Here is a 27508-nt window from a genome sequence, read left to right as displayed (position 1 = left end):
GCCATTTCACAGCACCTTACCTCCTTCCTCCTTCCCGTCAGTTGATCACACTGTTCCGTCATCTCGAACAGAGCTAAGGGGATCTACACACACTACAGCCTTTCCGAGGTTCATAGTAGTAGCGTAACGTACATATTATAGTAGTCCGCTGCATATCTCAGTTGTAGAGGTAGTTGTCTCTTGGGATTGGATCATTGGATCATTAGGAGCGCGTGTCGTGTGTGTGGAGGCTGAATGATCGACAAGCTTAGGTTTTGTAATTGTTCCCCCCCCCCCGGGAGCCTCCTTTCCTGGATGCCACGTGGAGTGGAGGTGTGGACTACAACTAACTACCTAGAGGTACTTACACTAGACTAGGTTCACTAGGTAGTGGGTCGACTAAAAGTCCGGTCGGGTCGGTGCGGTGTGTTGTGATGCACACCAAGGATTGGTCGATTGTATTGAGTTCATCACTCAGCCTTAGTACCTACGTACCTAGAGGTACGTACCTGCCAGGTTTTGTGGGTCGGTCACCTGAGGCAGTCCGTCAGTGACTGAAGCTTGAGATTGTACTACTATGTGACGAACCGTTACAAGCACAAGAGTATATCGCTGGGATGATCAATAGACAACGGTAGTAGTAGCCAAAAGGTACTGATCGATTATAGAAGCTATTGCTTGCTGGAGAGCCATAATAACGAAGGCCGGGAGGCCGTCTTATATACTGGCTCTCAGCCGGTCCCGTAGTCCCGATATTTCGGGACTCCGGGCTTGCCCCGTGGTCCCGTTGTTCCGGGACCCCGGGACCCTCCTGATTGGTCAATCTATCTAAGCTTGTTGGTTGGATCGTAACATACTAGTAGTATACTTCTACTTTACTACTGAAATTTTGACTTTTCTCTGTAAGGTAGGGTAGGGTAGGGTATTTCCATCCATGTATGTCCCTCTTGGCGGCCAGATAGATCTAATCGAGGAGGAGTCCCCGAATATTATTCTATCGATGTGATCCTACCGCTGTTCCTTCTTCTTCTTCTTCTTCTTCTTCTCTTCACTTCCACTTGCAAAATAGGTAGGTAGGTAGGCAGATCGCGGCGGTTGCCAAGGGCCAAGGGGGGCCATCCTTCGCCGTTTTCCTGGGACTGAATGCGGCAGATCGACTGGATTGCCCGAGTTCGTCATGCCATGTGGGATCGGGTGTGTACCTAGGTATCTATCTCTAGCCTCTCACATTACCGAGTTCCTCCCACGTGTTTTGGTCGAGAAGACCTAGTCCCTAGAGGTAGAAAAGATAGTGGAGTGGAGTGGACGTCGACGAGAGAGGAAGAAGAACAAAAGGCCAAGCTTTGACGAGTGAACTTTGTCGATAGGTCAATCGTCTATGTTTACGTAGCGCGGTAGTAGTAGTAGTTACGAGCGCGGACCTTCCCAGATATATATATATATATATATATATATATATAGCACCATCATCCAATGGAAGACGGCTGACCGACGTAGAGGTCACCCACCATGTTGGTGATGATGTTGACTGCCAGCAGCAGCCCGCGCGAGAGTCGAGTGTCGTGAGCTGCGTGAGTTGTTCAACTAAAGTTCAGTTTAGGGAACGGTTCGCTTGCTTGTTTTGACGCAGCTGAAGACCTCTAGATCGACATAGAGGTATGCGCGCAATCTCCACTTGAGGCGGTTCCTGCAACGTTTTACAATTGTAACACGGTAGCTAGGTACCTAGGTAAGGTACCTAGGTACAGATCAATCGGATTTGCCTTGGAAATTTCAATTAGGCAGGCAGGGCTGGATTAGCTAGGACATTCCACCTGCAGTGATAAAAGGGGGAGCCTCTTCTCAAGGTATGTAGGGAGAAGAGAGGGGCAGGCAACTTGTACAATCATTCTTTCCTGATTGAATAAATTCAGGCTTCCACCCAAAAGACTTGGCCAAGTTTACCTCGGGAATTCATTCCTCATGTACAACGACAACCAATTCTGCTCCTCGTTGGAGTCAAGTCTAGCTCGGATGACCCAACGTTGTTCTTCTTCCTTCATTGACTTATGACTTAGCTAAGTAGGTAAGTATTTGGATCCATTCTTCCTTCTTGCCATACTACTCAAAGACTAGCAATGATCAGATTGCCGTATTTGACACCACTTTTTCATAGGAGGCTATCCTGTCTTGCTCCATTTCACTGTTAGAGAATTTCACACTGGCGAAGTGCGCATATTACATCATCGCACTTGACTCGGATAGATCCCTGTGCTGTTGTGACCAAGAGTTGTAAGTATTTATTAATGTAACGAAGCGGAATGTTGGCAGACTCTACAAGTTGGAGCTTTATGCTGCAACATGTGCTGAAATTAGAACATGGTGTTGACAATCTTGGAACTGCATCTTCTATTTGGAGATGTACTTTCTTCTTGGTAATGTATCCTCTTCTTGAAAACGTACATTATCCCCTCACCTCCACGGTATGAGTTCTTCGCCACATGTCAGCTCCATTGTTGGTCTCACGATCCTCAGATAGAGGTATATAACATTGATCATCCTCTGCCCTTGGATCATTTTATCTCTTTCTCATCATCATCATTACCATCATCCATCAAACACTCCAGTTCCGGCTTTTTGCAACTCATCCATCTTCCCAACCCACCACCACTTATCAAAATGCGCTACTCACTCATTTCTGCAATTGCCACCCTTGGCAGCGTCGTCATGGCCCAGCCTGTGGTTCGCTCTGTAACTTCACCGCAGGTTTGCGACAGCCTGAAAGTCCTTAAGGAGAAGGCGCAGAAACTTCAAGTATCTTGCCAGGGCACCGAGTGGGATGCTCACTCCATCGCTATCGGCCATGGAGCCTTCTCTGTAAGTCTCTCCAAAGTTTTGTCATTGGTTCGTCAAATCCAGAACTAAAATATACTATAAGATCATCGCTGGCAACGGTGACATGCTCTTGGCGGGCACTAAAACCCTTTCAGACCTGGAGGGTACGAATCCGTTCACGGCCGAGGAGTGCACTGCCATCACCGACTCCTTCAAGGAGTTTTCAGCCGCCCAGCAGGTCTACCTTAACCTTCTCGCTGGCAAGTCGGTTGTTCTCACTAAGGCCCCACTTGCGACCGTTGGCCCATCAGTCGCGGTTTCGCTCACGAACCTCAAGGACGTTTACACGGTGAGTCCTGTTCCTGGCCTATAGCAAACCCTTTAATCAGGCCATGACTGACCTTTTTCTTTTTTCTTTTTACTGACATATCCTATCACCTGTAGAAACTTGACACCAAGCTCATCAGCCTCTGCGCGTCCAAGGCGGAGGAGCTTACTTCCGAGGCCAAGACCTTTGAGGCTACTCTCGATTCTGCTATCAGCAAGTACGGGTCTGTGGGCAAGATCCCAATCCTTCCCAATTGAGACGATCATCAAGCTTCCAATGGGGATGCGACATGGCAATGATGCTTCGCTTTGCTGGATGGACATGACCATCTTGTCAGAATGGTAGGAACAGACAAGAAGAATATGAGCTGAAGATCTATGACATGCGTTTATGGGTTGAGAAACGAAGTTTCCAGGCGGTAAACAGGTCAGCGCCCATAGTTGCGCTTCTTTGCATGGAGAATTCAGTCATATCTTTTATGCTATCAATAAGGTACGATGGCTGTATCGAACAATGTCAGTTCACGATGACTTTAACTGTAATGTATGCAACATGCAAAGTGGAACTCTGCTATTGGCGCAAGTGAAGTAGGTATGAACACGATTAGCGAGCTGCCAGAAATGAAGCAGTGTCAAAACTGTTCGGCTCTGTTGTCATGATGACCCTTTCGCCGACTTAAGTATCCTGCCGTCACCTCCAGCACCCCGATTTCCAAAACCATCTACGAGCATGTCAATCATTCACCGTTCCAGCAACTCCACACACACCTGTCAGCGATTATTCCCTCCCGCGTACCTAGCCGTGCCTTACAAATCCACGTGTTCCATGGCCGACCATGCTGAATGATCCCAGTGTTCATCACCAGTACAAGCTCATCACCACACTACACGTAGCGTACACTACGTAAGGTACCAAGCTCACCCCAAGTTCATTCACCAAGCTCTGCTCATCAGGGCCACCAAACCAGGGGTCATCATCAAGGTGGATCACTAGTCAAATCCTCCCAGCGTCGTCGTCGTTGTGCAAGCCCTGGATTTCGGCACACGATGTCCACCCATTTTGTACCAGACCTTACCTGATGAAGAAAAGATCCTACATATTTCGGTATCCACTTGTAAAGTCCCCTGGTCGTCCGGGCCCCCCTGGTGCCGGCCAATTGGGACCTGCCCGGGATGGTCGGGATGATGTCATTTTTCGTCCCTTTTTGGGGCCCTGGCAGGGGGGTTGTTTGGAGAATATTCACCGATCCGATTCGGACGACAGACAGACGTCTGGAGATCCCGGCCGTGAAATGTTGCCCGGGATGTGGATGGGATGGGATTGGTTTAAGGGGGGCAGTGGGAGGCGGGATTCGAAAGGATTACTAAGAGGGGAATGGATGGGATGGCATGGATGGGGATGGGATGGATGATGGTGTCGGACGGAGAATTCCATTCATCGATCCATGTGAAGATTTTCTCGTTTGTCGTTCATATGGCACCTTTTTCCCTTTTGGTATCATTCTTTTCTTCCCTCATTTGTACCTATCCAGCTTTTAGGTAGTGCTTACACTTATAAGCGCTTCTAGTACTGAACCACAGCAGACTTCCAACTAGGTATCGGACGGAGTAATTCATCGGAGTCCCTTCTCTGGTCGCACAATCTGGACGCTAACCCCCATACCTACTCTACATACCCCGCGAAGCCAAGCTCACCTCACATCACACGAACGAGTTACGAGAAAACAGTCCAAACTCATTTCGCAATCTGAGGCCGACCAGCCACCGACCGACCGACCGGTGCCAGACACGTTTTTTCTTCTCATCACACCACAAGCAAGCTCCGCCAGCAAGGTACGGTAACCAATCCCAATTCTCCATAGTTTCCATCCACAAAGTCGGAACGCCCCCAGGGTCCTAAGTCTAGGGTCTAGAGTCTGGGGTCTCTCTTCTTCACCGCACCCGCTTCAAACCCCGGTATCCCAACACCTTGCTTGGCTCGGTTTCCGCCTCACCTACACTTACACTACTTACCTTTTTTGTTTACCAACCTCGCTCCATTGAATAATTGCTCAAGCGTCGCTAGCTACACCGCATTCTGATTCCTGCCGAACGGCATCGATTGGTTTCATTTGAAGCTAGCAGCCCATTCCCTTGTTCTCTTCTTTGGTCATATCAACACATCAAAGCCAATTTTTTTTTTTTTTTATGTATTTCCACCATACTGAAGTCATATTTTAATTTTACCTACCGACCTAGACTACCTGCCTGCCTTACCTAGGTATTCGGATTACCTCTAGGACGACGACATATGCACCACCACCACTGCGGCACTGCACAGTACTGCACAGCTCGGTAATAGGTACATACATACCTAGGTATCCGAAAGACATTCTACGAAGCGAATTAATACAAAGACACGAAACAAAACGAAACGAAACGCCAAACGAACGACAATTGAACAAATAACAAACCTAGTTTGAATCAATCAAATCGACTCTTTCCTAAACGACGCCTGCCCGCCCGCCGCCCGACAACCAGAAACAAAAACGAAAACACAACACAACATTGCAACATACACAACATACCTAGGTAGTGCACTAGGTATATGCCCGATTCGTCCGCATCAAGCATACCGATTGATTGATTGCATCACGCATGACAACTTCAACAACGCTGTGTGTGGTTAGACCTGACTAAATAATAATTCCGTCGCAATCTGGACCGCATACCGAATCAATTTTTGGGTAATCTGGCACGGCACTACACTGCACTCTGCAACTAAGGACAAGGACAAGCAAGCATCAGATCGACGGTGTTGAATTTTTTTTTGGTTTCCGATTTCGGCACACTTCGTTGCGCCAACAAGCAGACCGAGGAAGGAAGGGAGGGTCGAGGAAAGAAGGACCGAGGACACCATTACCTAGGTTGGAATCGACGATATTCGCATTCCTTTTACTCACCTTTAAAGGACTAAGTACTTGGATTGCTGAGGAGCACCGACGGATTCCATTAGGAAACCACAGGGAAGGAGTTTCTCAAAACTTACCTTGAGGCTACTTACCGTAACGGCATCGTCGACACTTACCACCACCACCAATCGCGGCTGACCCACACACACCCGCATCACACTGCGTCACATACCCGACAAAACTTGTACTCTTCTCACTCGTCCATCATCACTTTTCATCGTCTACGACGTCTACCTCGGTCACCTCGGCTGCCGATAATTCTCCCCGGACGCGTCTTAAACTCATCCTCAACCAACCCTCTCTACGTCGCCGCCCACTGCTATCAAGACCGGGTAAAGACTTAACCGTAAAGACAACAAAAACCGACAGCGTGGAATTTCCTCATGAACCAGCATACCTACCAATAACACACAACCAGATTCCCTCACAATGCCGCCACCAGAAGATCAACACCCTCCAAACCCCTCGTCATCCAATTACTCACAGACTTCCTCACTTGCCTCCTCACGCCCCTCTACACCCAATTCCCAACCCGCCTTCCCCCGCCTCTCTTCCTCCTCCTCTTACTCTCAACCATCTGAACCACCTCAACCATCTCAACCACCCCAACTCCAACCCCAACATGACCATGACCACGAACAACCTCACCCTCCTTCCCCACGAACCACCACCCGCAATGCCAACGCCGGCACCTCAACAATCCGCACCTCAGCCGCCACAGGCGCCCCCTCTCGTCCCTCCCACCAAGCTGGGCCCCCTCATCGAGCCGCAGCACCACCCCCGACCCTCCGCGAAAAGATCTTCCACGCTCTCCCGCCGCACACGGGCCCACTGAACGTGGGCTTCATGGAACTCGAGCTTCCTGTCCGCGAACCCCGCACTTTTTCGCATATTAAGCGCAACGGGGAGTTTGCGCTCAAGCTCGACACCGTCCTTTTCGCCGTCTATTACCCGTGCGAAGGACCGGAGGAGAAGCCCAAGGAGAAAGCCATAATGACAAGGGATCGGATCAGGAGATGTAGGGGCAGTGGGAACTGGGCGGGGTGGGATAATGCAGCAGGGAGGAAGCAAGATGAGGAGGACGAGGCAGGGGGAAAGAAGGGAAATGTGGGGTTGACGAGACCGACTTGGCTGCCTAGGCCGAGACTGTCGACTTGTAAGGGATACGCCAACTTTGCGAATATGCCCAAGGCGCCGGTTGCCTCGTACTTTGCTTTGACGAGTATGTTTACAAAGTTGCCGGCGTGGCGGAATGCGAAGCTGAGTGATGGGCCGCCGTTGGCTGGGCCGGAAGAGATGGGAGAGGAGGCGCTGAATAGGGGGTTCAGCGATACGAGCGAGTTGACGCTTGTCTGGGGACCGAGACCGGTACCAGATGCGGAGGAGTTACGGAGACGGAGAGCAAAGTACCCGGTCATCATTTTCAGCCATGGCCTCGGCGGGTCGAGGACGGTGTATAGTACCATCTGTGGAGAACTGGCCAGTTACGGATTTATCGTGGTCGCCATGGAGCACCGAGACGGAAGCGGAGCGAGGACATATGTGAATCAGGAAGGGTCGTCGCCGGACTTGTGCAGCCAGAATCTGGACCGGAGATCGTACTCGGAACGGGAGAAGGAAGACGGTTCAGCAGTCAAAACGAAACGACGACGCAAAAAGAACGGCAAGAAGAAGCCCTACTACATGGTGGACTACCTCTTTCCCTTGGATAACGCGCAAGATACTCGGCCGCATAACCCAGCCGGGGTGGATACAGAGCTACGGTTGGCGCAAATAGAGATGAGATGTGCCGAGATTCAAGAGGCATATCACATCTTGGGAATGATCAACGACGGGCAAGGAGCAGAGGTTGCGCGTCGCAATCTAAGGAAGAAAGGGAACAAAGGCTCGAGCTCAAAGGGGCTCATAGGCATCGACTGGGAAGATTGGACGGGGAGACTATTCCTGCAAAATGTGACGATGATGGGTCACTCGTTTGGAGGAGCAACGACAGCCCAAGTGCTCAGATTGCGCGAAGACTTCACGTGGATCTCGCAGGGAATCTTGCTCGACGCGTGGGGTCCAGCAATGCCCGAGGCCGACAGCGAGGAGCACAAGATCCAAAAGCCGATATTGGCCATTGGTAGCGAGGCCTTCATGCACTGGAAGGACAATTTCGAACGCGTGGAGAACATTTGTCTCGAGGCCCGAGAGGCGGGCGTGCCCTCGTGGATGACGACGATCCGGGGCTCGGTCCATCTGGCAGCGGCGGATTTTGCGGTCCTTTATCCAAATTGGATGTCACTGCTCATGAAGTCTCTTGTGAATCCTAAGCGCGCGATCCAGCTCCATGTCGAATCGGCACTTGAGTTTCTCCGAATGACGCTACCAGAACAACATCATGCCAAATTCAGCAAAGCCTGGCCGTTTGAAGAGGGGCTGCTGACGGCCATGGAGGGCGCGGCGAATGAGGTCTCGTTCGATTTCCGGCCAAACGAGAAATGGGTCGCCGCTCGGCTAAAGATTCCCCATGAGTTCAAGCTACGCACCCGGAATTGGGCCAAGAGGAGAACACAACCGAGCCGTGATATACCAAGAGATCGAAGTGGAAAGCCCCTTGCAGGGCTGGTAGACTGGGGTGCAGGAAATGAAATTTGGGTGCACATCAGCCCAGACAAGGAGGAAGTGCCAGATGTAAGCGAAGAGGCAGAGTAGTGTAGCGTAGTGGTCGGATTTCTTGTTGTCGCGTTCCACTGGGGCCAGGGAAATGGCGGTGGGATGTGCTAAGGCCGTACCTGGATTTCAATAATACCCGCTGTTTGAGGATGAAGATGTGGTCGCCAAGTAAGCTTGGTGAAGATCGGGGAGATTTTTGTGATCTGATTATGCCCTTGGAGTTGTATCCCAGCCTGCATGCCCAGAACCAGCATTCGGATAATTGGAGTATATCAGCATAGCAAACAGCAACCAACACAAAAGTTGGCTCGGACAAGTGTTTATGCCGAAGATGGGGTTCCAGGTACATAGCGCTCACTGAATACCGGTTCGGATTGACGCTGGATGATAGGTTTGAAGCTGGTGAATGCTGCTTCACTGGATTACTTGCCGGTTGCCGGCCTGCCGAAAATTGATTGCTTATTCCGCGCACAAGAATAGCAGCAATTGTATTCCCCACGGGGTAGAATGGGCGAAATGGACAGGCCAATTGCAGGCAGCCCCTTTTCAACATGTTCGGGCGAGAGGTTGTGAGGAGCGCAGTAGACAGACGGCCGGATAACTGGCTAGGGGCGGGAAGTATATGTGTTGAGGTCTGACGAGGAACACGTAATGTCAATATATAACCACTTTCTGCAGCAGACGGGCCTTTCGCTTCCGGGGGCCAGGGAGTTGGTTGCCGCAGGGATGATTTCTCGCGTACTGGTAAAAGACGCTGGTTAATATCACCGGCCTAGCGCTGTACCAGGAAATTCGAGCAAAAGTATTGATATCCTCGCGGTAGCGGGTAATGGCAAGATTGGGTTCGAGACTTTGCTGTAGTATCGAGGGTGAACATCAACCAGCGGCCATGGCCAAATTTGGGTGGTGAGCCTCAATTTGGGAGTCTCGGGCCCGGTGAATCCCTGGCAAGACATTCATCTGGTGATGGGCATCGACAACCTGTTCCAGAACTGACAAGGCCAGGATGACCCGTGCAGGCAGGAACATCAAGAAGTGGAAGGCTCTTGAGGGGCTATATCCCCTGCTAGCCCTGCCTTTGCCAACTTACCGTGCCAGACGACAGCTTCGGCCGAGGGAGTAGCTCCAAGCTACAAGAAGCTGTTCCTGGTAACTTGAAGATGCTGTGCTCAGTACCACGAGTGTTATGTCGGTCGAGAGCCTATGAAGTTCCGCGAAGCTATAACCGTTGTGGCACGCTGTGGTACTCTCAGTTCCTGGGCGTTCCTGGCTGCAGCAGTCGGCCATTTCCTCGGTGGAAGTGTACCAGACGGGCAAGGCTACAAGGCAGAGGCCATGGCTAGGAACAGAGCAGCATCGGGGGAGGTTTGGCGGTCGTCCGGATGCGCCATCAAAGGCGGAGAAAAGGGTGAGGCGCGACTGCAGTGTATCGTCAGCATCTGTGGTCGGTAGCATCAAGTGATTCCCATTGGAAGCACGCCATTTCACTCGTTCAGCAATTTGGATCAGAAACACGGGGAGCATGTCTCGCCAACTGCTTCTGGGCTCCGTTGAGTGTCGTACGTGGCTGCGAAAATCCTCGTTGACCATGTTGTTGACCATGGTTCATGGACACAACGATGATATCCTGCGGGCAGGAGGCGGATGACCGTGCCAAGTTGAGGATGGACGTGGACATTTGGTAGAGCTGGTAACTAAAGAGGGGTGGCATTGTTCTTTTCTTCGAGTCCAGAACCCTGATCGTGGTCGAGTCAATCTGGTGTGGCTCTTGATGCCGATTTTGCTGGCACTCAACGCAAAGTCAGGCACCGTAGCCTTGGACTTGTGGGACTTTGTAGACTACGCGTCTGCGATGATGGACAAGTTCGGAGAATGGACTGTGAGCGAATTTGCCGATCTGGCGGTCCGAGAATGGAAGAAGTGGTGCGTTAGCGGGCTGCATCGCGTGTATAGTCTGCGTGGTGAGCGCCATGGTGGGTAGGACAGCCGATGAGGAGAGGAGGAGGACAAGAAAGGGACAAGACCAGGCCCAGAAAGCTTGTTGACAAAGCCAAGATTGGTGGGTTACCATTTGAAGATTGAAGGTCAACCCGGACTCCGCGTAAAGTGACATGGAGACCTCAAGCTGAAGAAGTTGAAGTGGTGGAAGCTTCAACAGAATGTCAATTTCGCGGGGAAGAAGTGGAAATCATGTGTGGGTGGTCGGATTTGGTGGACACACTGCCCTGACGGCCCCTGGCAGTGGCAGGGGAACACCCGCCGAGGCTTGCAGATCATGGAGCCTTCCCCAGCCAATTGACCCCACTGGGACAGATGCCCAAAGCTAAAATTGACTGCAACTCGGGTCGATCACTAACAAACAGCAGTGACTTTGATGACCCCCCACTGATAGTCCATTAACACCACCCGACAATAACTGGATGACATCCTCCTCAGGTTCCGTCACTTGCAGTCTGGAAGGTGGGACGAAACTTTTCCCAATCATCTCAACTCTGACGGGATTTTTCCTTTTCTCACTCTCCTCTCGCTCCATGGTTCACGCGCACACACAATTGACGCCAACAATGACCCCATTCTTCTTTTTCCGGATCCTCATGTCGTGATACAACCCTCACTCCGGGTCCAAGACAAGCCCCATGGAACTACCCGGTACCTGTGCAAGCTGGGCTGCACCCCTTCTGCACAAGGGACAAAATAGCACCGAGCAGGTCCGTCCTGAGTAACCCGGAAAATGACCTTTTCTTCAGTCGACCACGACGCGACTGGGCATAGTTTGTATTCGCTTTCTGCATGATGCCGTGTCCAGGAGCAGCACGCCCAAATACGGTTCGGCCAGGACACTTTGCCCGCCATCTTTCTCATTGCTGTTCTCTTTCTGCAGACTGCTAATGCCTTGTTCCTGGCCCCAATTTCTCTGGCCCATCTTGGCTCTCTCGTATAGCTTGAGTACGAAGAATCCCAAGACCAGATGCTAGTCTAGTGCATCTTTCCTCGACGACCCGCAATGGACCGAAGCCATGTCGTCGTTCGTTGTTTGTCCTCCCTCGATCCCGTGCACAGTGGCACAGTACCTACATACTCTCCCTCCACAACCAGAGCCTTCCCAGCCTAATCTAACCTTGCCCGACATCTGATGATGATCAGAGAATGCGGGTTAGGTTAGGTAACTGGACTTGGTTTGGTACGGTTTCACAAACAAGACTCTTTTATTATAGCTGCACCCGACTACTTACCGCTTGCTAAGAGGTTGGTTGACTTCTAAGAAGACTGGGGAGGAAGAAATTGAAAAGACTTTGCCCAGAACCAAGGGGACGCTTAGTACGCAACCAAGTGGAATTCCTTAGAGTGGCACAATTCAAGGTACACAACACATCAGCTTTGACCCATGGATCCTCTCCTCCCCCGGATGGGACTTCACAGTCAGCCATTGAGTGCGACTCATAAGTGCCAGTTTGTGTGTGAGTGTGCTTGCCACCGGATCTAAATCTGGCGACAAGGCATTTTAGCCGTGGCCCCAATATCTTGCATTCAACCAGGCCTGCGGCTACGCGCTCCAATACATGGCGTCGTGCCAGAGACAGCTGCCTCTGTACTCTCGACAGGTCACCCCGGCCCGACCAGTCGAGACGGCAGTGTTATAACATACTAGAACATGTACCGGTAGACGGAGAGATGCTGCCTTTGATTACGTCGGGGGCGGAAGCTACGGCAACACTGCGTTTACCATCATCGTCCACACCACTCAATTATTCTCCCCGCTGCAAAGCCCTCGAATTCCCCCGGTCGCAATTCGGAAGCACGTCTTGAGTGTGGCTCATTATTTTGTTATATCTTGCTTCTCTCCTCCTTCTTTCCTGCCTCGCCCTTCGTATGTACTCTGCCCTCCCAGAAACCATGTCTCCTTACCACGGTCCTATGCCCACTCCATCACCAACCATGGCAGCTGATTTGGATCAATTTACCGATACGAAGTCTCTCCAGGGGGGTGGTTTGACCGGTTTGGAACGGATGATGGAGCTGGAAAGCAAATACCAGGTATGTGGGAACCCGTCTTGACCGCTTTCCTTATGGGTCGTGGCTTTGCGGCTGGATGTCTCATCATGTAAAACCACTGACTGTTATCCGTCCACCACCAACAGATCGACCAATCCCACCACAATGGCTCTCTTTCTCCTCCAACACCCTCTTCTCCCTCTTCCCTTAATCAGCAGGAGCCATCTACACCTATAGCTGCCCGCCGTCTCTCTGCACAGCAAAACTACCTGATGCTCAAAGCTGTCCGGCGGAGCCTTGTCATACCACCACTATCAATCACGATTCCCACAGGGCTGACCGAAGGCAAATACGAATTCACAAGAGAAAGAGACTACCAAAGAGAAAGGAAAGAGGAGAGTCAAGTCCAGCCAGGAGTAATTGCGGAGCCTCTACACAAGCAGGTCAAATTTCTTGCACCCGACGAGGACGAGGAAGAAGAGGAAGAGGCCAACATGTCAGACCAGTCTTCGATCTGTCAGTCTCCTAGTTGGGAACATTACGGCGAAAGAAAGAAACAAAAGAAGGAAGATGCGGAGCGTCGGAAGAAGGAGAAAGAGCATGCAGAAAAGGAGGCAAAAGCAGCCAAGAAACGTCTGGCTGCTCGACTGAGCAAGGCTCCTCCCCCGACGATGCCGCGGTGCCCAACACAAGAAAACCCAAGGATCGCCACACTCACCATTCCAGAGCGATCGATGTCCGATACGCTGCTCACCAACAAGCATCTGTTACCGAGCTCCCACCTCGTCACAACCCAAAATGTCGACACGTCGTTATCAGCGGATGATTTGCAACGGCATACCCGACCGTACCACACTCTTGCATCTTCAGGAATGAGCAAGGCTTCTCTTAACCAGAGTGAGCGCCAAGATCATCTTTTGCTTCAACACACAATTCGCTACGAGAGCTTGGAGCAGCGACCACAGCCGCGCCAGACACAGTCGGATAGCCTAGGTGTGATTAACTCATCACCAGGCCAGGTACCATCTCCTCGGAGAGAGGTATTCCCCCCTTCGTCTTCAAGAACTCCGATGCTACGAGCAACAAGACCTGCTACAAGCCACAACCGAAGCAATAGCTTAATACAAGGGGCATCTCGACTATTCAAGGGGAAAGAGGACGAACCCAGAGACAGCAACGCCGGCCCTCAGTTGCAGGACTCTCCATCAGTATCGGAGGATGATACACGAGGTCGGTCCCGAGACGGGTTTTTCCGGCATAAAAGAGTTCAGAGCGCTAGCCGCGCAATAGCTGGGGTTGCAGACGGTCAACTATCCAGCACTTCCAGCATCGGACCATCATCGAGGAGTAGTTCTCAGACCACCCAAGCGAGACGCTCATCTCTTTCGCAAGATGCCAGAAGTGTGGCCATGAAGCTCGTTGGCATCAGAACAATCTCCGCCACCAAGCCGGATCGCCCCGCCAACAAGAAGCAAACCAAAGACACTGATTACTTTAACTTCATGGAGCACGCATATTCGGCTGCTATCCTCTCGTCAATGGCCACCGGAGGTAAACCTACGCCAGCTCCAGAAGCACCAACTCCTCCGAGATCGCAGGGCTCATTTGGAGAGGCATCTGTCACATTGACCAATGCATCTTCAAGCCTCAAGGGGTCTTCTGTTGCAGGCTCTGACGCAGATAGCCACACAAAGAAGAATCGCAGTCTGAAAGACGCCGCAAGGGCAGCACTGGGTATGTCGACAGGGCATTCAGCAACGCCGGATGTAGTGAGGCCACCTATACAAGCACCTCCTTACCTGAGATTCCGAGCTCGAATGAGCGCTCAGCCTTCAGTCGCTTCAACGCCGAATGCTATCCCGCCAGTCGTTCAACAAATGTCATCTGGTTCTCCTCAAGCCATTGCCCGAGAAAACGAGACCTTGTCCAAACACACCCCTGATACAACACCAGATAATGTAGTCAGGACGACGGAAGTGGCGTTACCACAGGTCAGTGCTTCAGAGGGCTCCTCTTCATCATCCGCATTCGATGAGGCATCACCACTTCCCTCGCCAACAACAACTCCGGATACGTCAAGACCCCAGTCCTCAAAGGACCTGCCATTGGTGGCCGATGATTTCACGAGCAGCCCGACAAGTGTGGAGGAAAGGCAAGATGACGACCGGACTCTCCGTCAATGTTCGGAGGACTCGGCCTCACAGGCTTCTACCACACCTCGGGATGACTCCGAAATACGTGATAGAAACGAGGGGCTCACGGTGGGTGAGGACTGGATCAAGAGTGGACTTTTGATAGACTTGGACTTTGATACATCACCGATCAACACAAATGCCAATGGTGAAGTCAAGGCCAATCATGGTGCTAAGCGATCAAATGCTGGTACAGAGTCGTTTTCATCAACAGATTCCAGTCGACCACCGTCGAGGTGCAAGGACAATAGTCAACGTCAACTTATCATGGAAGAAAGGGATGAGACCCGTCCACAGCTCAGAATGTCCAAATCACTTTCTGATCCAGATATTCGCGTTACCGGTGCATCAATGGTCGCTCACGCCACCATGTCGTCGACTGAGGACACGATAATTGTTCCCCCGAGGTCTCCCGAGCGGACTCGAACTACTGGCCTTTTCGGTGCTGAAATGACGGGTCATGAACAAAAGCTGCACCAGGCATTCTCCTGGGAGAAAGGAGATGAAGAGAGTTATCAAACGGTATCGATGGCGGAAGTGGCAGCTAGAGAGAAGGCTGAAGTTATCTTGGAAACAGAACAACGGTTTGAAATGACTGGGGAGGAACCCAAGAGCAAGAGACGGCAAAAGTTGACATGTTCCCGGATGTCTGGTCAGGCAGGAGACCCACGATCCCAACAACCACGAGCCGTCAGCGGAGAACGGCAGCAGTCAGGATACCGGTATCCCAGCTCGAGTGAACCGTCACCCATGCACGACAGCTTTGCGTCTGCTTCTTCTTCTTCAGCCGCAGGCGGCTCCAGTCGAGCAAAGTTTACCACCCTAGCAGCAGGTTTTGCCTCGTCTCCAGATCTGTCCGGCTCGTCATCGAGGCAGACCGAGGATTGGCCAGAGGTACCCCCCATGTCTCAGATGGTGTCACAGTTCCCGAGTCCACCATCAACATGCCGAAGTCCAACACCGCTCGTCTCACCATTATCACCACCACCATCAAGCACATCCTTTGCCTCAACAGCATCTCGCTCAGCCTCAACTCCCCCAGTCTCCATCCTCAAACAACCTCGCCCAGCCATGCCTGCCATCCCAACCTCGATGCCCATCCTCTCTGCCCTCCCCAAACACATGCTCCACCAATCCAACCACTCCACCCCCAATCTCCCTCCTCCCGCATCCCGCCCCTCCACACTCGCGCTTGCTCACGGCCCAACTGCAGAGGAAAAAGAAGCAGCCGCTCGTCGCGCCGCCGCCGGCGGAGCTTCCTCTCAGCCCTTTGCCAAGATTCTGGTGCAGTGCTGCAGCTGCCAGTTCTTTTTGGATATGCCGTCCAAAGTGTACGAGTGCATAGCTAGGCCGGATGCGGTGGTCGAGGATCGGGCGCTGGGAGTTTCGGGGGCTATTATGACTATGGTGAAGTGTCCGTGGTGTGCACACAAGATGAGTAGGGAGTGTTGTAGGGGGTATACGGCTATGGTTACGTTGGTGGAGAGGTATCATTAAAGGACATTAGGGGAGGGGGTTGTGTGTTTGGGAGGAAGTGGTACAGGAAAAAAAGAACAAAAGGGGAAAAGAGTCGGGGATAGGGACGTTAAGAGTAGGGAAGGTCGAGAGGGCCACTGCTAGTTTCCTTGTTTTTCTTCAGCGAGGTTTATTTCGAGATCAGGTATACCTGTTTTCATTGTGTTTTCCCTTCAAACGGGTTTATGTCGGATAAGGTGAAAGGGGGTGTATTGTAGTGTAGTTAAGCAGTGGAAGATAAGTCCAGGGAAGAAGTCACCGTTGAATGAGTTTTATAAGTTCCATCAGGGCACTCAGCACCGGACCGGAAGTTCCAGGGTCGTGACGACGGGCGAGGCTCTTGTTACTGGTTTAGCTGATACGGCTTGGTACGACTTGATCGTTCAGTTCCTGAGGAGGGGATGATGATTATTCCTCGAGCTCATTCATCAGCTTTAGCCTCTGCAACGATGAGGCTTGAGAGGGGTGTGAGGGGTAATGAAAGCATGCGTAAAAGATCAACCTATACGATCATCGGATCTTCATCGACGAGACATGAACAGTGACGCAGGGCACAGACTGGAGACAATGCAGTGGAGACGGGATGAGCCATGTGAGTCCAGATTTCAGACGAGCCAGAGTCTAGACTTTTATCTTATCAGATGCTCGCTTATCAACGGAAGCCTGAAAGAATCTGATAAGAGGAATGACCTTGACGGCCACTGCTTACATCAGCAGCCAAGAGATGACATCATCCCCACAATTGGCGGGAAACCAGCCATTGAGGTTGTCAGTTAGGCATTCGGCCGGTCGGGAAGGAGCGGGTCACCTCAAAGCTAAGGTGGAGAAACAAGGCGAGAGGGGCGGGGTTTTTCAGCGCTAAGAAAAAGTCGTTTTAGCGCTGCAGGAGAGCACGCAGGGGACCCGGAATATTCTGTGTGCAGCGAGTGTCAATGACGAGGAGCAAACGCCCCCTTCGAGGCAACATTTCCAGACCCCCGATCGATAGTATCTCCGGCTTCGCTCGACCTTTTCCGAGGGCAGGGCATCCAAATTCCCATCCACCTAGTCCTCACTCACTCCCGCCATCTCGAGTGAGTGGCCAACGTCAACCTCCTTCCGTCAACAAACACCACCCATCCCTTCTCTTGATTATCCATCTTCTCCTCATCCACCACCTACAATATCTTGTTGACGTTGGTTGTCACTCATATCCCTACCTCCGGTCCTGTTCCTGCTGGTGCTCGTGCTTTTGCTTATCGCGACAGAAACACGGCATCCGTGCAGTCTCCTTCCTCCTTCATCTGACAGGCAAAGGCCTCTTTGCTGCCAGCGCTTCTCGCGCTTCACTTCAAAACGCCGGTCGCGGGCCCTTGTGAGGCTCTACTCTCGACTGCCAACCATGGCTTCCATTCTAGAAGGCGCACACTCCTCAGCAGGTCACGACTTCGATAGGATAATAGACCATCGCCATGACTCCTCCTCGTCCGCCTCTTCCGCCTCTCCGACCCCGAGTGCCTTTCCCACCGTTGCCCAAGACGACACCGCTCCGAACGAACCCGTCGAGATCACGGCCGCCCAAAAGATGCTCTCCGCCACATCCGGCAGTCTACTCACCGGCCTGCTCGTGACTCCCCTCGACGTCGTGCGAGTCCGATGGCAGTCCCAATCCTTTACCCGGCCGTCACCAACCGCACATACCGTTACCGACTTTGCGAAACTAGCCGGCTCACAAATATCCAACCCCGCGTTCCGCCCCGCGAACCTCGGCGTAACCGCCTGCTGCCGCGAAGTCTTCTTTGCCAACAATTCGGAAGGATGCATCGTCACCGCCGGGCCGCGCATCGGCTCTGGCGCTATCACTGCTAGTGCTATCCCCTGCGCAGTCGAAGAGACAAAGCAACGAAACTTCAACTCCACCCTCGACGGTCTCCGCAAGATCGCCCGCAACGAAGGCTTTACCTCGCTCTGGCGGGGGCTCTCTCCAACCCTGCTTATGGCCATCCCCGCCAACATCATCTACTTTACCGGCTACGAGTGGCTGCGCTTTAACCCTTCCAGCCCGATCCAGCAAACCGTCAAGGAGGAGTATGCAGCTCTGGTAGCCGGTGCGGGCGCTCGTATCCTCGCCGCTACAGCCGTCGGGCCTATCGAGCTATTCCGCACTCGCATGCAGGCTTCCCCCGGCAGCACGACGGGGTCACACCTCACTCATACCTTTAGGGGCATCAAGGACATGGTTTATGCGCACGGCTACCGCTCGCTCTGGAGGGGTTTGACACTCACCCTCTGGCGTGACGTACCCTTTTCTGGCATGTATTGGTGGGGATATGAGACGATTCGAGGAAAGTTGACGGATGCGCGCGAGGCTCGCTCTAGGGGACGTGGTAGGACACTCGACCTCGATTCTGAAGAGCGCCACAGAGTCCGTCGGAGGTCTCAATCAAGGGAAAACCACGCCGAAACCTTTACCGACAGCTTCATCGCCGGCGCGTTATCCGGAGCCTTCGCCAGCGTGGCCACCATGCCTTTCGATGTTGGCAAGACAAGGACACAGGTCTACCGCGACACCGGCGCTGCAACAAAGGCTGCTATTGCGGTGACGATGGAAAAGAGCGCCGTAAGACCGGAGGAGAGGAACATGGCAAGACTGCTGTGGCATATCTTCTCTACGGAAGGCGTCGCCGGCCTCTTCAGGGGATGGATACCCCGTACGCTAAAAGTGGCGCCGGCCTGTGCCATAATGATTAGCAGTTATGAGGTCGGAAAGAGGGCCTTTAGGGGGATGAATGAGCGGGCAGCCATGAAGGAGCGAGAGGAGCTCGCGCAGCAGGGACAGCAACAAGAGCAATCGGATGAGGAGGCTTGAGAGGAGGCTCTTCATTGCTTTGGTTGATATGTGTCCCTGCATTTGAGGACGAGTAGTAACTCTTGGGTTGGGATCGTCTCTCTTCTCTTCTCTTCTCTTGTGTCCTTTCTTTTTTTGTCACTCAAGGGTTTGTTTGTTTGTTCCTACCTACCAATACCTCTTCCCTCCACAACTTTGCATCTTGGAGTTCAATGTTTCTCTCTTCTTTTTTTTGTATGTAACTTTTTAAAGGGTGGCGGCCACGGTCTCAAACTTTTTCGTCGTAGCATGTTTGGCGTTTTAGAGTTCTTTAGACGTGGGACGGAACCGGGGAGCGAGGCAATGCAATGGGACAAAAAGTTAGTTTAATGTCTTCTCTCACCACAACCTTTCTTCAAGTCTCTCCCTCTACTTTTTCTCTTTGATTCTGGAAATGGTGTGTGCTGTACGAATTTTGTGTGTAGCGTAGCGTGTCTGTCAGTATGTGTATGTGGATGTGTGCCTATGTATGTGTTAGCGGTCTTGAGTGTATAGCAGCAACATGTGGGCACTGAAATGAATAGGAGTTGGAGATGGCGAAATATACTTTCCAACATAGAGTGCTACGGCTAACAGCACATGTTCAAAAGTCGGAGCAGATTTTATCTTGTAGCTTTAAATGTACCAACTTGTTGGGAATCTCATCCTACGATATCCAGGTCCTAGAAGTTTCCTTGAGTCACTGTCAACAGCGAAGTAGGGCCTATCCCAACCATCTATGTCTGACTCTCAACAGGATATGTCTTTCTTCTAACTATGGATGGGAAGTCTCTTTGCTATTGCTACCTCCGCTGCTGGTTGCCGAATGAAAAACCAAAAAAAGATTACGTAGGTACGTAGTAAAACTAAACAAAGAGCCGAGAGTGGAATCGATCCGAATCTGACGTATTTTTGACGGACTCGAGACTTGGCTTGAAGCACAAAATGTGTATCAACAGAAAAGGATATACTATCGTTGGCCCTTACCATACTATAGATGATCTTCGGCGTGGACATCACTCTTGTGCGCTTCGATATCCATTCCCATTGAGGGGCATCCCGCCTCGATACCTAGACAGCCTGTTTGTCTCTCTGTCAATCAGTCTGCTTCTGTGGTGTATTGTAATGTTGGTTGGTAGGTAGTCCCACAAGTCTGAGTGTTGATGACCTTTGAAACTGTCCTCCTCGTCAACTGGCGGCGGGCGCTAGGCAGGCAGGCAGGCAGGCAGGCAGGCAGGCAGGCAGGCAGGCGGCTCACGTCAGCAAAGAAGACGGGAGCAGAAGTTGGAATTGTCTGAACCAATAGAGGCGACTTTGTATTACGTTGCTACTTAGCATACCTAATATCAGTTGCCGCCCCGGTCTGGTGGCGCCAATGTTGATACTGTAAGGTAGGAAGGGGCTGCTCAGCTGTTTATGTGTGGCTGATGCAGCTATAGGTTGGGTTGGGTTCACAGGTGTTTTCCATTAGTACTACCTTACCTGCCTTGAAAAGCAAGTTTATCAAGGTTGAAATGGTCGGTACACCAAGATGGAGGAGAGAATGCGGAGCGGAACGGATATAATAGTATCGCTGATGCGGCGGACCTTCTTCAAGGCGACTAGGTACCCTTTGAACCTTTTTTTTTTTCTTATCTTCTCATCTGCGTGCGGCTTCTCACATACTGCGGCAACAAACCTGGTATTCTTCCGCTCGACACACACACACACACAAAACCAACCGTTACCTGACTTGATTACAACTACTGTACTGTATCATCGTCAGATTGCTGCTTGCCAACATGCAGAGCACCGGCGATACCCTTCGGTGTTGGGACCCGGAGACTGGCGGTGAATACAAAATTCTGAGCAACGCCTGGAGCTGCGCAGAAAACTTTGAAACATGTGATTGTCCCCCGCTGAAAGCGGACCCTGACATTGCGGGACAAGGTGTAAGTCGTTCTTCTAATTACCTACCTATGTTTCTAGCAATTGTTTGTGCTGCCGCCGACATGATGGAGACTGATACCTTTCTCTAGGTAACTGCATCTTTGTTTATATCTGCCATTATTACTGCTTTGGTCAGCCTGGCTTGCATCCTATCAGCATCAGTGCATCCACGATCATGGATTGTCAATCGCATCGACGCCCGAGTGCACCCGTGGCTGGGTGAACTCGTCGGCAAGAAACTGGATGGACAGAATGCCATCAAGATAGCAAAGGTCTGTTACGACTTGGCCCTCTGCTTGGGAGATCAGCAACTGGTGACCTCCATCGCCCTTCTTATTGCAGCCATCAAAAAGCTCCACATCGACCGGTCACTCAGCGTCTACCACTTCACCTACGTTATAGACATAGCCTTTCTCAGTTCCGCCGCCTATACGTACACAACCATTACCCATTGGAGTATGAAGGACATGGACGAACCAAAGGATGATGATGATGCTTTTGATACTCAGGACCCCAAGCCACTCCTCACTTGGGAACGACTCCGAAACGGATTACCATGGACGTTGAGATTACTGCTGATGTACACCCTGGATATATCGCTACTCTATAGCAGCTGGGCGGCCGCCCGCGAGGATTGGGACGAAACCCAAGGCTGTCCCGCGTTGTGTGTGATGGAAAACTCCCCCTTTGGCGGGGAAGGAAGGAAGTGGATGGTGGTGAATTATCTTCAGATCCTTTCATCTGACATCTCGGGCATCTTTGACAACATCTCATTCTTCACTGGCAGAATCTGGCCCTGGTGGGTTCTGTACTTGCGTCCAAAACTCATTGATGAAAGGGGCCTCCCAGCCACTCTTCGATCAAGAGAGCAACACACTGAACAAGCTGGTCTTGTGACAAGACTATGGTCATGGTTCCTGATGAAAGTGAAGAAGAGATCTCCCGCAGGCCTTAGAATTTCTTACCGCAACGTGGATCCTCAGATGGACGCTCCTCCGACCGTGCTTGAAGATGGCCGGCCTTCGAGAGTCCCTACTACTATACAAGGGCACTCCATGAACCAATTACGAGTTCCAGAAGGACAGTCATGCTCTGCGACCGTTGTGTTCACTGGGCGGTGGATTCTTAGGCCAGTCAAAGCCGTCCTTTCTCGCCTTTGGCTCCTCAAAAACTCAAAGTCCTGTCAGCTTCTCGAAAACACAGTATGGTTCTGTCTGAACTTTTATTGGGCCGTCGAATGTAGGCGCCTGGGCCAGCGTGAGATGGACGAGGAGGAATATGAGGCCGAACAGGCCATGGGGTTTGGGCAGATCGTCCCTGTGTTTCTTCTGATTCTTTTTGTTTTACAAGTGTTCGACTCTCTCAAAGGTAAGTGCTTGCTATTTTTTTTTTTTTTTTTTTTTTTTTTTTTTTTTTTTTTTTTTTTTTAAAGACCATCTTGTTCCCACCTCTTTTGGTACGCTCATGGTGATATCCTGCTAACGGCTCGTTTTCTTATTCCCTGACCATAGAACACTACAAAGATACATCTACCGAGGATAGAACTGGGGCGGTAATGCCTGGAGAACTTGGAAGCATTTGTGCCGTGGCTTCAGGTACCAGTCTGGACAGCCACATGAGTGTGAACAGCCTGGCCCCGAGTATAGGGTCTCGTGTTAGAGGGACGTGGTAGCCGCGCAGTCTCTTCTATCGACCACCACCGATTTCACTGAAGGCTGTCTTCATCGGCATCCAACTTCTCAATACCCTCATTACCTGCCCAGACACCGCCATCGCAACGAACCGCTTTGTCGACACCGCGCATCGGCCCTGTATGGGTGGGTGGGTGGGGGTTGAGTTTAAGGCTGAAGTAGATCAAGTAGATCATTGCTGGTTTGATTGTCAGCTCGAGAGTTGCGCCTCCTCGGACAAAAGCAAAGACAAGGGATTCCGAAACCCCCATTGGCTCAAACCACCCGAAAGCCAGGGTCATGAACGACAATCGAATGTGTCCTGCGCACATGCACCAGGGCTTCATTCTACACATGTGGAACAGGCAATAGCCATCAGGATGCTATTCCTGGCCAACAGCCCCGCCTGGGCATCTTGAAAGTGGTTGAAGATCCCTCTGCAAGTAAGTACAGGGTAGCAATCAAACCAAAGGTAACTTGAATTGTAGGGGCAGTGTGGCATGATCAGCCTTTCGCCATGTTTCTCGACGTGGGATTCGTAGGTTTGCGTGCTTCCTTCCGTACCCACGTGCATTTAAAGGGTGTTTATCAGGTAATCGCTTTCCGTACCGTATTTACAAACTATCCCCTATCTTTTCAACATTCAGGAACCGCGAGATTTTAACGATCCTACTTGCATGCCTACCTCTACGAATTCATTATGGAGTCCGAATTCATTCGTTGCTGGCAGGAGGCAGATGACGGAAATCACACGCGTGTTTACTACAATATCACAAACGACCAGTGGAACTGTGCAATGCACTATGGTCATTGTGACTCTTGTCCCAAACTTCAAGGAGATCCTGACATAGCGGGGATCGGTGTAAGTCCCTTCCGTCCGTCGATGGACAGCAAGAAAATCGGGAGCATGAAAGCTATGCTCAGTCAGTCACTTACAAAATACATGATCAATCGATAGCTGACAGTATGATAATCGACCAGGTATTTGTTGCGTTCATGGTCTCCGTTAGCCTTACCGCTCTACTGGGCATTATCTTTCCCATCTTATCAGCAGCACTGCGACCGAGGGCTACTGTCATTCACGATTGTCTAGACATCCTTCTAGAAAAAGTCGTGAGGAAAACCATCCTGAAAAGACTTGGGATCAAGAAAGCCGAACGCTGGGCGTTGGTATGCTACAATTCGGTATTCAGCCTGGGCGATCAACAACTCACAACAGCCTTAGCCCTGTTGGTAGCAACACTCAAGAAACTCTACAGCGACCAAAGTTTCAGCGTTTACCACTTGAAGTTGGTAATGAACTTGGCATGTCTGAGTAACTGCGTCTACGCCTACGCCATCATCTCCTTGCGGATAAAGATGGATTTGCAGCAGCCCACCGATCGCGCGGAAGGATCCCCGGCGGTGGCACCGCGGCGGGTGAAAAACAAACCACCCATGGTGAATTGGTCCATGCGGCTGCGGAGCGTCCTCATGTTCACGGTGACGGCGTTGCTCCTCTACACCGGCTGGATCGCGGCCAGAGTCGATGGCATGGAACCCAATTGTCCAGCGTTGTGCTTCAAGAATGTCCCAGCAAAGGGCCAGGCAGTAAAGGTATGGGCTACACAGTATTGGATCCCGATTTATTATACACTTACCATTTCTTTTACGCAATGTCTTGCGATGTCACGAAGGAGATGTCCTCTCCCGAAAGTTAAGAGCAAGTCGAACCTCCTGGAAATATTCGGTGTTTGTGGGAATCTGTTGCTGGCGCATGCATTCTTCATTTACTACTTGTACCGCGTCGCAAAGAGTTGGCGAGAGCGGAATCAGGCCTGGTATGTTGAGGCGGATATCCAAAATGAGGAGAGTTGGGGATTTGGACAAGTTGTCCCAATACTTCTCCTCATTCAGCCTGTTCTTCAGCTCTTTGATTCCGTTTCAGGTACGTACCGTACGCATGTCTCCAGCTTCCATCGGCCAGGGTTTCTAATTTGCACTACCGTCGGTTCTGAACTTCTTATCTTAATCTGAGAGACTAACCTCACTCCTTGTGGCAGAGACTAAAGTCGAGACCGATGTGCAAGATCAAGTCGAGCGAGGGACTCAGACGGAGAGCAGAACCGAGCCCGAGGTTGAGAACGGGCCAGAAGGGCGAGCAGTCACAGCTTCAAACATGGCTTAGAAAGCATAAAGGTATAGTTGACAGGAAGAACAAAGTTCAGTACAGTCCAGGCTACGAACCTCTCGGTATTTGTATGTGTCTTGTATCAAATTCTTATTTCGCGATCAATAAGTACAACGCGGCAATATCTTCCATCCTTTTCTCCATGCCAGCAGCACGAAAGGCCAAGGATATCAAAGACAGGTGTGATCAACTGACCCGTAAAGCAGCTGTTGCGACACTTGCCCGATTCCTAATCGCCTTAGGAAGGGACAAAGGAGATTGAAAGTTAAAAGATAAGCAAGGGAAGGGAGTGAAAGGTGAGGATACATAATCTGGGTTGCCTGTCCCGAATCGTCAGTCGTCAGGCGGGCGACCTAAGAGAAGGCTACGTACCTACCTCTACCTACCTACCATTTGTAGCCTTGGACGGGCTACGCTGCTCCAAATGAACTGATCTGAGTTATGCCTCTTCTTCGCCCCATCATCACCATCACCTCTACACGAACCGAACACGATCACCATACTATCTGGTATACAAGTGTTCAATATGCTGGCCAACGTCACACGGGCGGTGAATGGACTGCCTGCGACGACGACGATGACGACGACTTACTTGGATTTCGCCCTTCATGCCCGTACTATCTCCCCTTTCTCCTACACAGTAGGCTCCTTTTGGGGCTGGGGCTGAGTATCAATATGGCGCGAAGACTGAGTGGTGATTGGCGTCACTGAATGGTTACCTAGGTTCCCTCAGCTGTGCCTTGTCGTTCGTACAGGCTGAGGTAGGTAGGTCGGTGGGTTTGAAGCTGGGTAATACCTCTAGTTATCACTGGGCTAAGCGTCTTTCCATTTTGAAACCCCTTCAATAACCGGTTCGTTATATTCGTCCCTTTTTCACTTCTCCTCCTCCTTCAAGAAACGCAACATTTCGATAGCAGAAACTGCCTTTCCATCATGGACGCGGACTTCATCCGCTGCTGGCGGGTTACGGAGGACGTTAACAACATAAACCCACGTGTTTACTACAATATCACGAAAGATCAGTGGAACTGTGTAGAGCACTCTGGGACATGTGATTCATGCTCTAGACTCCAGGCTGACTCTGACATTGCTGGCCTTGGTGTAAGTTTCTCCCAAACTTTTTATTCTGTTTTACCAGGCTCCTATGCAAGCAATGAGAACACGAATAACAACGCTGGACAGGGTATTCTCTGCTAGCGAGCTTATTGCTCAGGACATAACTTAGTGGGATGAAAACACCACAAGATGCCCCAGGACGTGCATCGTCACCCGAATCTGCGGTTGGCAGTGAAATGAAGAATGGAGACGCGGGCGTCTTTACACGGCAACTCGAGCGAATAACTAACGGCGGGAATGATTGAAATATCCCACAGGTAATCGCTGCTTTCCTAGTCTCCGCTAGCCTTACAGCATTGCTGGGCATTATCTTCAATCGCCTTACTAACACCTGTCAACCACTCTGGAAGAAGGGAGACCAACGACTATCGAATTCTAGACAATGTACTGGCTTCGTTTCTCAACGGGCCCATTGTGAGACTCCTCGGCGAGAAGCACACGGTAAAAGATCTCAAAAGTTATCTACGATATGGTGATGTGTCTAGGTGATCAGCAACCTGTCGTCGCGCTTGCCCTTCTCGTCGCGACCCTGAAGTTACCTACTCTATGTCGATAAGAGCCTCAGCGTCCTTCACTTGCAGTTGCTCGTGAACCTGGTATTCGTCAGCACCACCGCCTTCAGCTACACAATCATCTCCTGGCGTGTTATGCGGGAAAGGGGGGTTCTACGGCAATAATACACCCCCCGGAGAACCACAATACACCCTCGGACACTAACCAAGATAGTAGCCCCCAATCATTCTGGTCGCGTCTACGAGAACAATTACCGATAGCGACAAGGGCTTTTGTCGTATTCACCCTTTGCACCTTACTTGTATACACCGGCTGGATCACATCAAAAACGTATGGCCTTGACATGAACTGCCCGGCGTTGTGTTACCAGGGTGTCGCGATAGTCCAGATAACTCCTGAATACACGTACCGGTTGGGAGACAATTGGCTCTGGCTCATCAAGGTAGGTATGGATGTATATTTCCGGATCCCTGCTTGTCAGTTGGCTTTCGGTGTCCTCCATCTGTCCTTCTTACGGCGGCGTACTTCCTACGATCTTCCGTTTCCATGCCGAAGCCCAAAGCAAGGGCTCGGCATGTATGTACCGTCTGGATCTGGAGACAGATTTATGCCGCCTACCTACCTGTCTCTTGCGGCAATATCGTTTTGTTTTGTCGTCTTCCTTGTCCACACGTTGAATATCTGGGGAGGGAGAACCCGTTCAAGCTTTGCGGAGGACATCAAGGATGAGATGAGCATGGGGTTCGGGCAGATCATGCCCCTCTTTCTTCTTATACAGCCTCTTCTCCAACTCCTTGATTCCATCAAAGGTGCGTATTTACTTAGTTCTCGTCCTTCCC

The 27508-nt window shown here is 51.2% G+C and overlaps 6 protein-coding genes across 6 annotated transcripts; 5 read left to right on the top strand and 1 right to left on the bottom strand.

Moving 5' to 3' along the window:
* Window positions 1-2637: 2637 nt before the first annotated feature.
* Window positions 2638-3378, top strand: NEUTE1DRAFT_113532 (uncharacterized protein; the record flags this gene model as incomplete). The annotated part of the gene is made up of 3 exons (XM_009856792.1): window positions 2638-2835; window positions 2897-3142; window positions 3238-3378. 3 exons carry the CDS (start codon window positions 2638-2640, stop codon window positions 3376-3378), a joined length of 585 nt encoding a protein of 194 aa, XP_009855094.1.
* A 3122-nt stretch (window positions 3379-6500) lies between these two features.
* Window positions 6501-8765, top strand: NEUTE1DRAFT_52085 (uncharacterized protein; the record flags this gene model as incomplete). Its single annotated transcript, XM_009856791.1, has 1 exon — window positions 6501-8765. One exon carries the CDS (start codon window positions 6501-6503, stop codon window positions 8763-8765), a length of 2265 nt encoding a protein of 754 aa, XP_009855093.1.
* A 1280-nt stretch (window positions 8766-10045) lies between these two features.
* NEUTE1DRAFT_141403 (uncharacterized protein) lies at window positions 10046-10437 on the bottom strand (the record flags this gene model as incomplete). The annotated part of the gene is made up of 2 exons (XM_009856790.1): window positions 10046-10145; window positions 10262-10437. 2 exons carry the CDS (start codon window positions 10435-10437, stop codon window positions 10046-10048), a joined length of 276 nt encoding a protein of 91 aa, XP_009855092.1.
* Window positions 10438-12662: 2225 nt separating this feature from the next.
* On the top strand, window positions 12663-16408 carry NEUTE1DRAFT_125157 (uncharacterized protein; the record flags this gene model as incomplete). Its single annotated transcript, XM_009856789.1, has 2 exons — window positions 12663-12761; window positions 12866-16408. 2 exons carry the CDS (start codon window positions 12663-12665, stop codon window positions 16406-16408), a joined length of 3642 nt encoding a protein of 1213 aa, XP_009855091.1.
* Window positions 16409-17470: 1062 nt separating this feature from the next.
* Window positions 17471-19333, top strand: NEUTE1DRAFT_88877 (uncharacterized protein; the record flags this gene model as incomplete). The annotated part of the gene is made up of 1 exon (XM_009856788.1): window positions 17471-19333. One exon carries the CDS (start codon window positions 17808-17810, stop codon window positions 19272-19274), a length of 1467 nt encoding a protein of 488 aa, XP_009855090.1.
* Window positions 19334-21052: 1719 nt separating this feature from the next.
* Window positions 21053-25037, top strand: NEUTE1DRAFT_104492 (uncharacterized protein; the record flags this gene model as incomplete). The annotated part of the gene is made up of 9 exons (XM_009856787.1): window positions 21053-21202; window positions 21290-21331; window positions 21452-22568; window positions 23236-23313; window positions 23365-23480; window positions 23577-23732; window positions 23852-24466; window positions 24767-24797; window positions 24913-25037. The coding sequence occupies 9 exons, from the start codon at window positions 21053-21055 to the stop codon at window positions 25035-25037; spliced, it is 2430 nt and encodes an 809-aa protein (XP_009855089.1).
* Between the last annotated feature and the right edge of the window lie 2471 nt (window positions 25038-27508).

Source organism: Neurospora tetrasperma, assembly GCF_000213175.1.
Source record: "Neurospora tetrasperma FGSC 2508 unplaced genomic scaffold NEUTE1scaffold_81, whole genome shotgun sequence".
Taxonomy (NCBI): Eukaryota; Fungi; Ascomycota; class Sordariomycetes; order Sordariales; family Sordariaceae; genus Neurospora; species Neurospora tetrasperma.
This window is presented reverse-complemented; position numbering and strand designations above follow the sequence as displayed.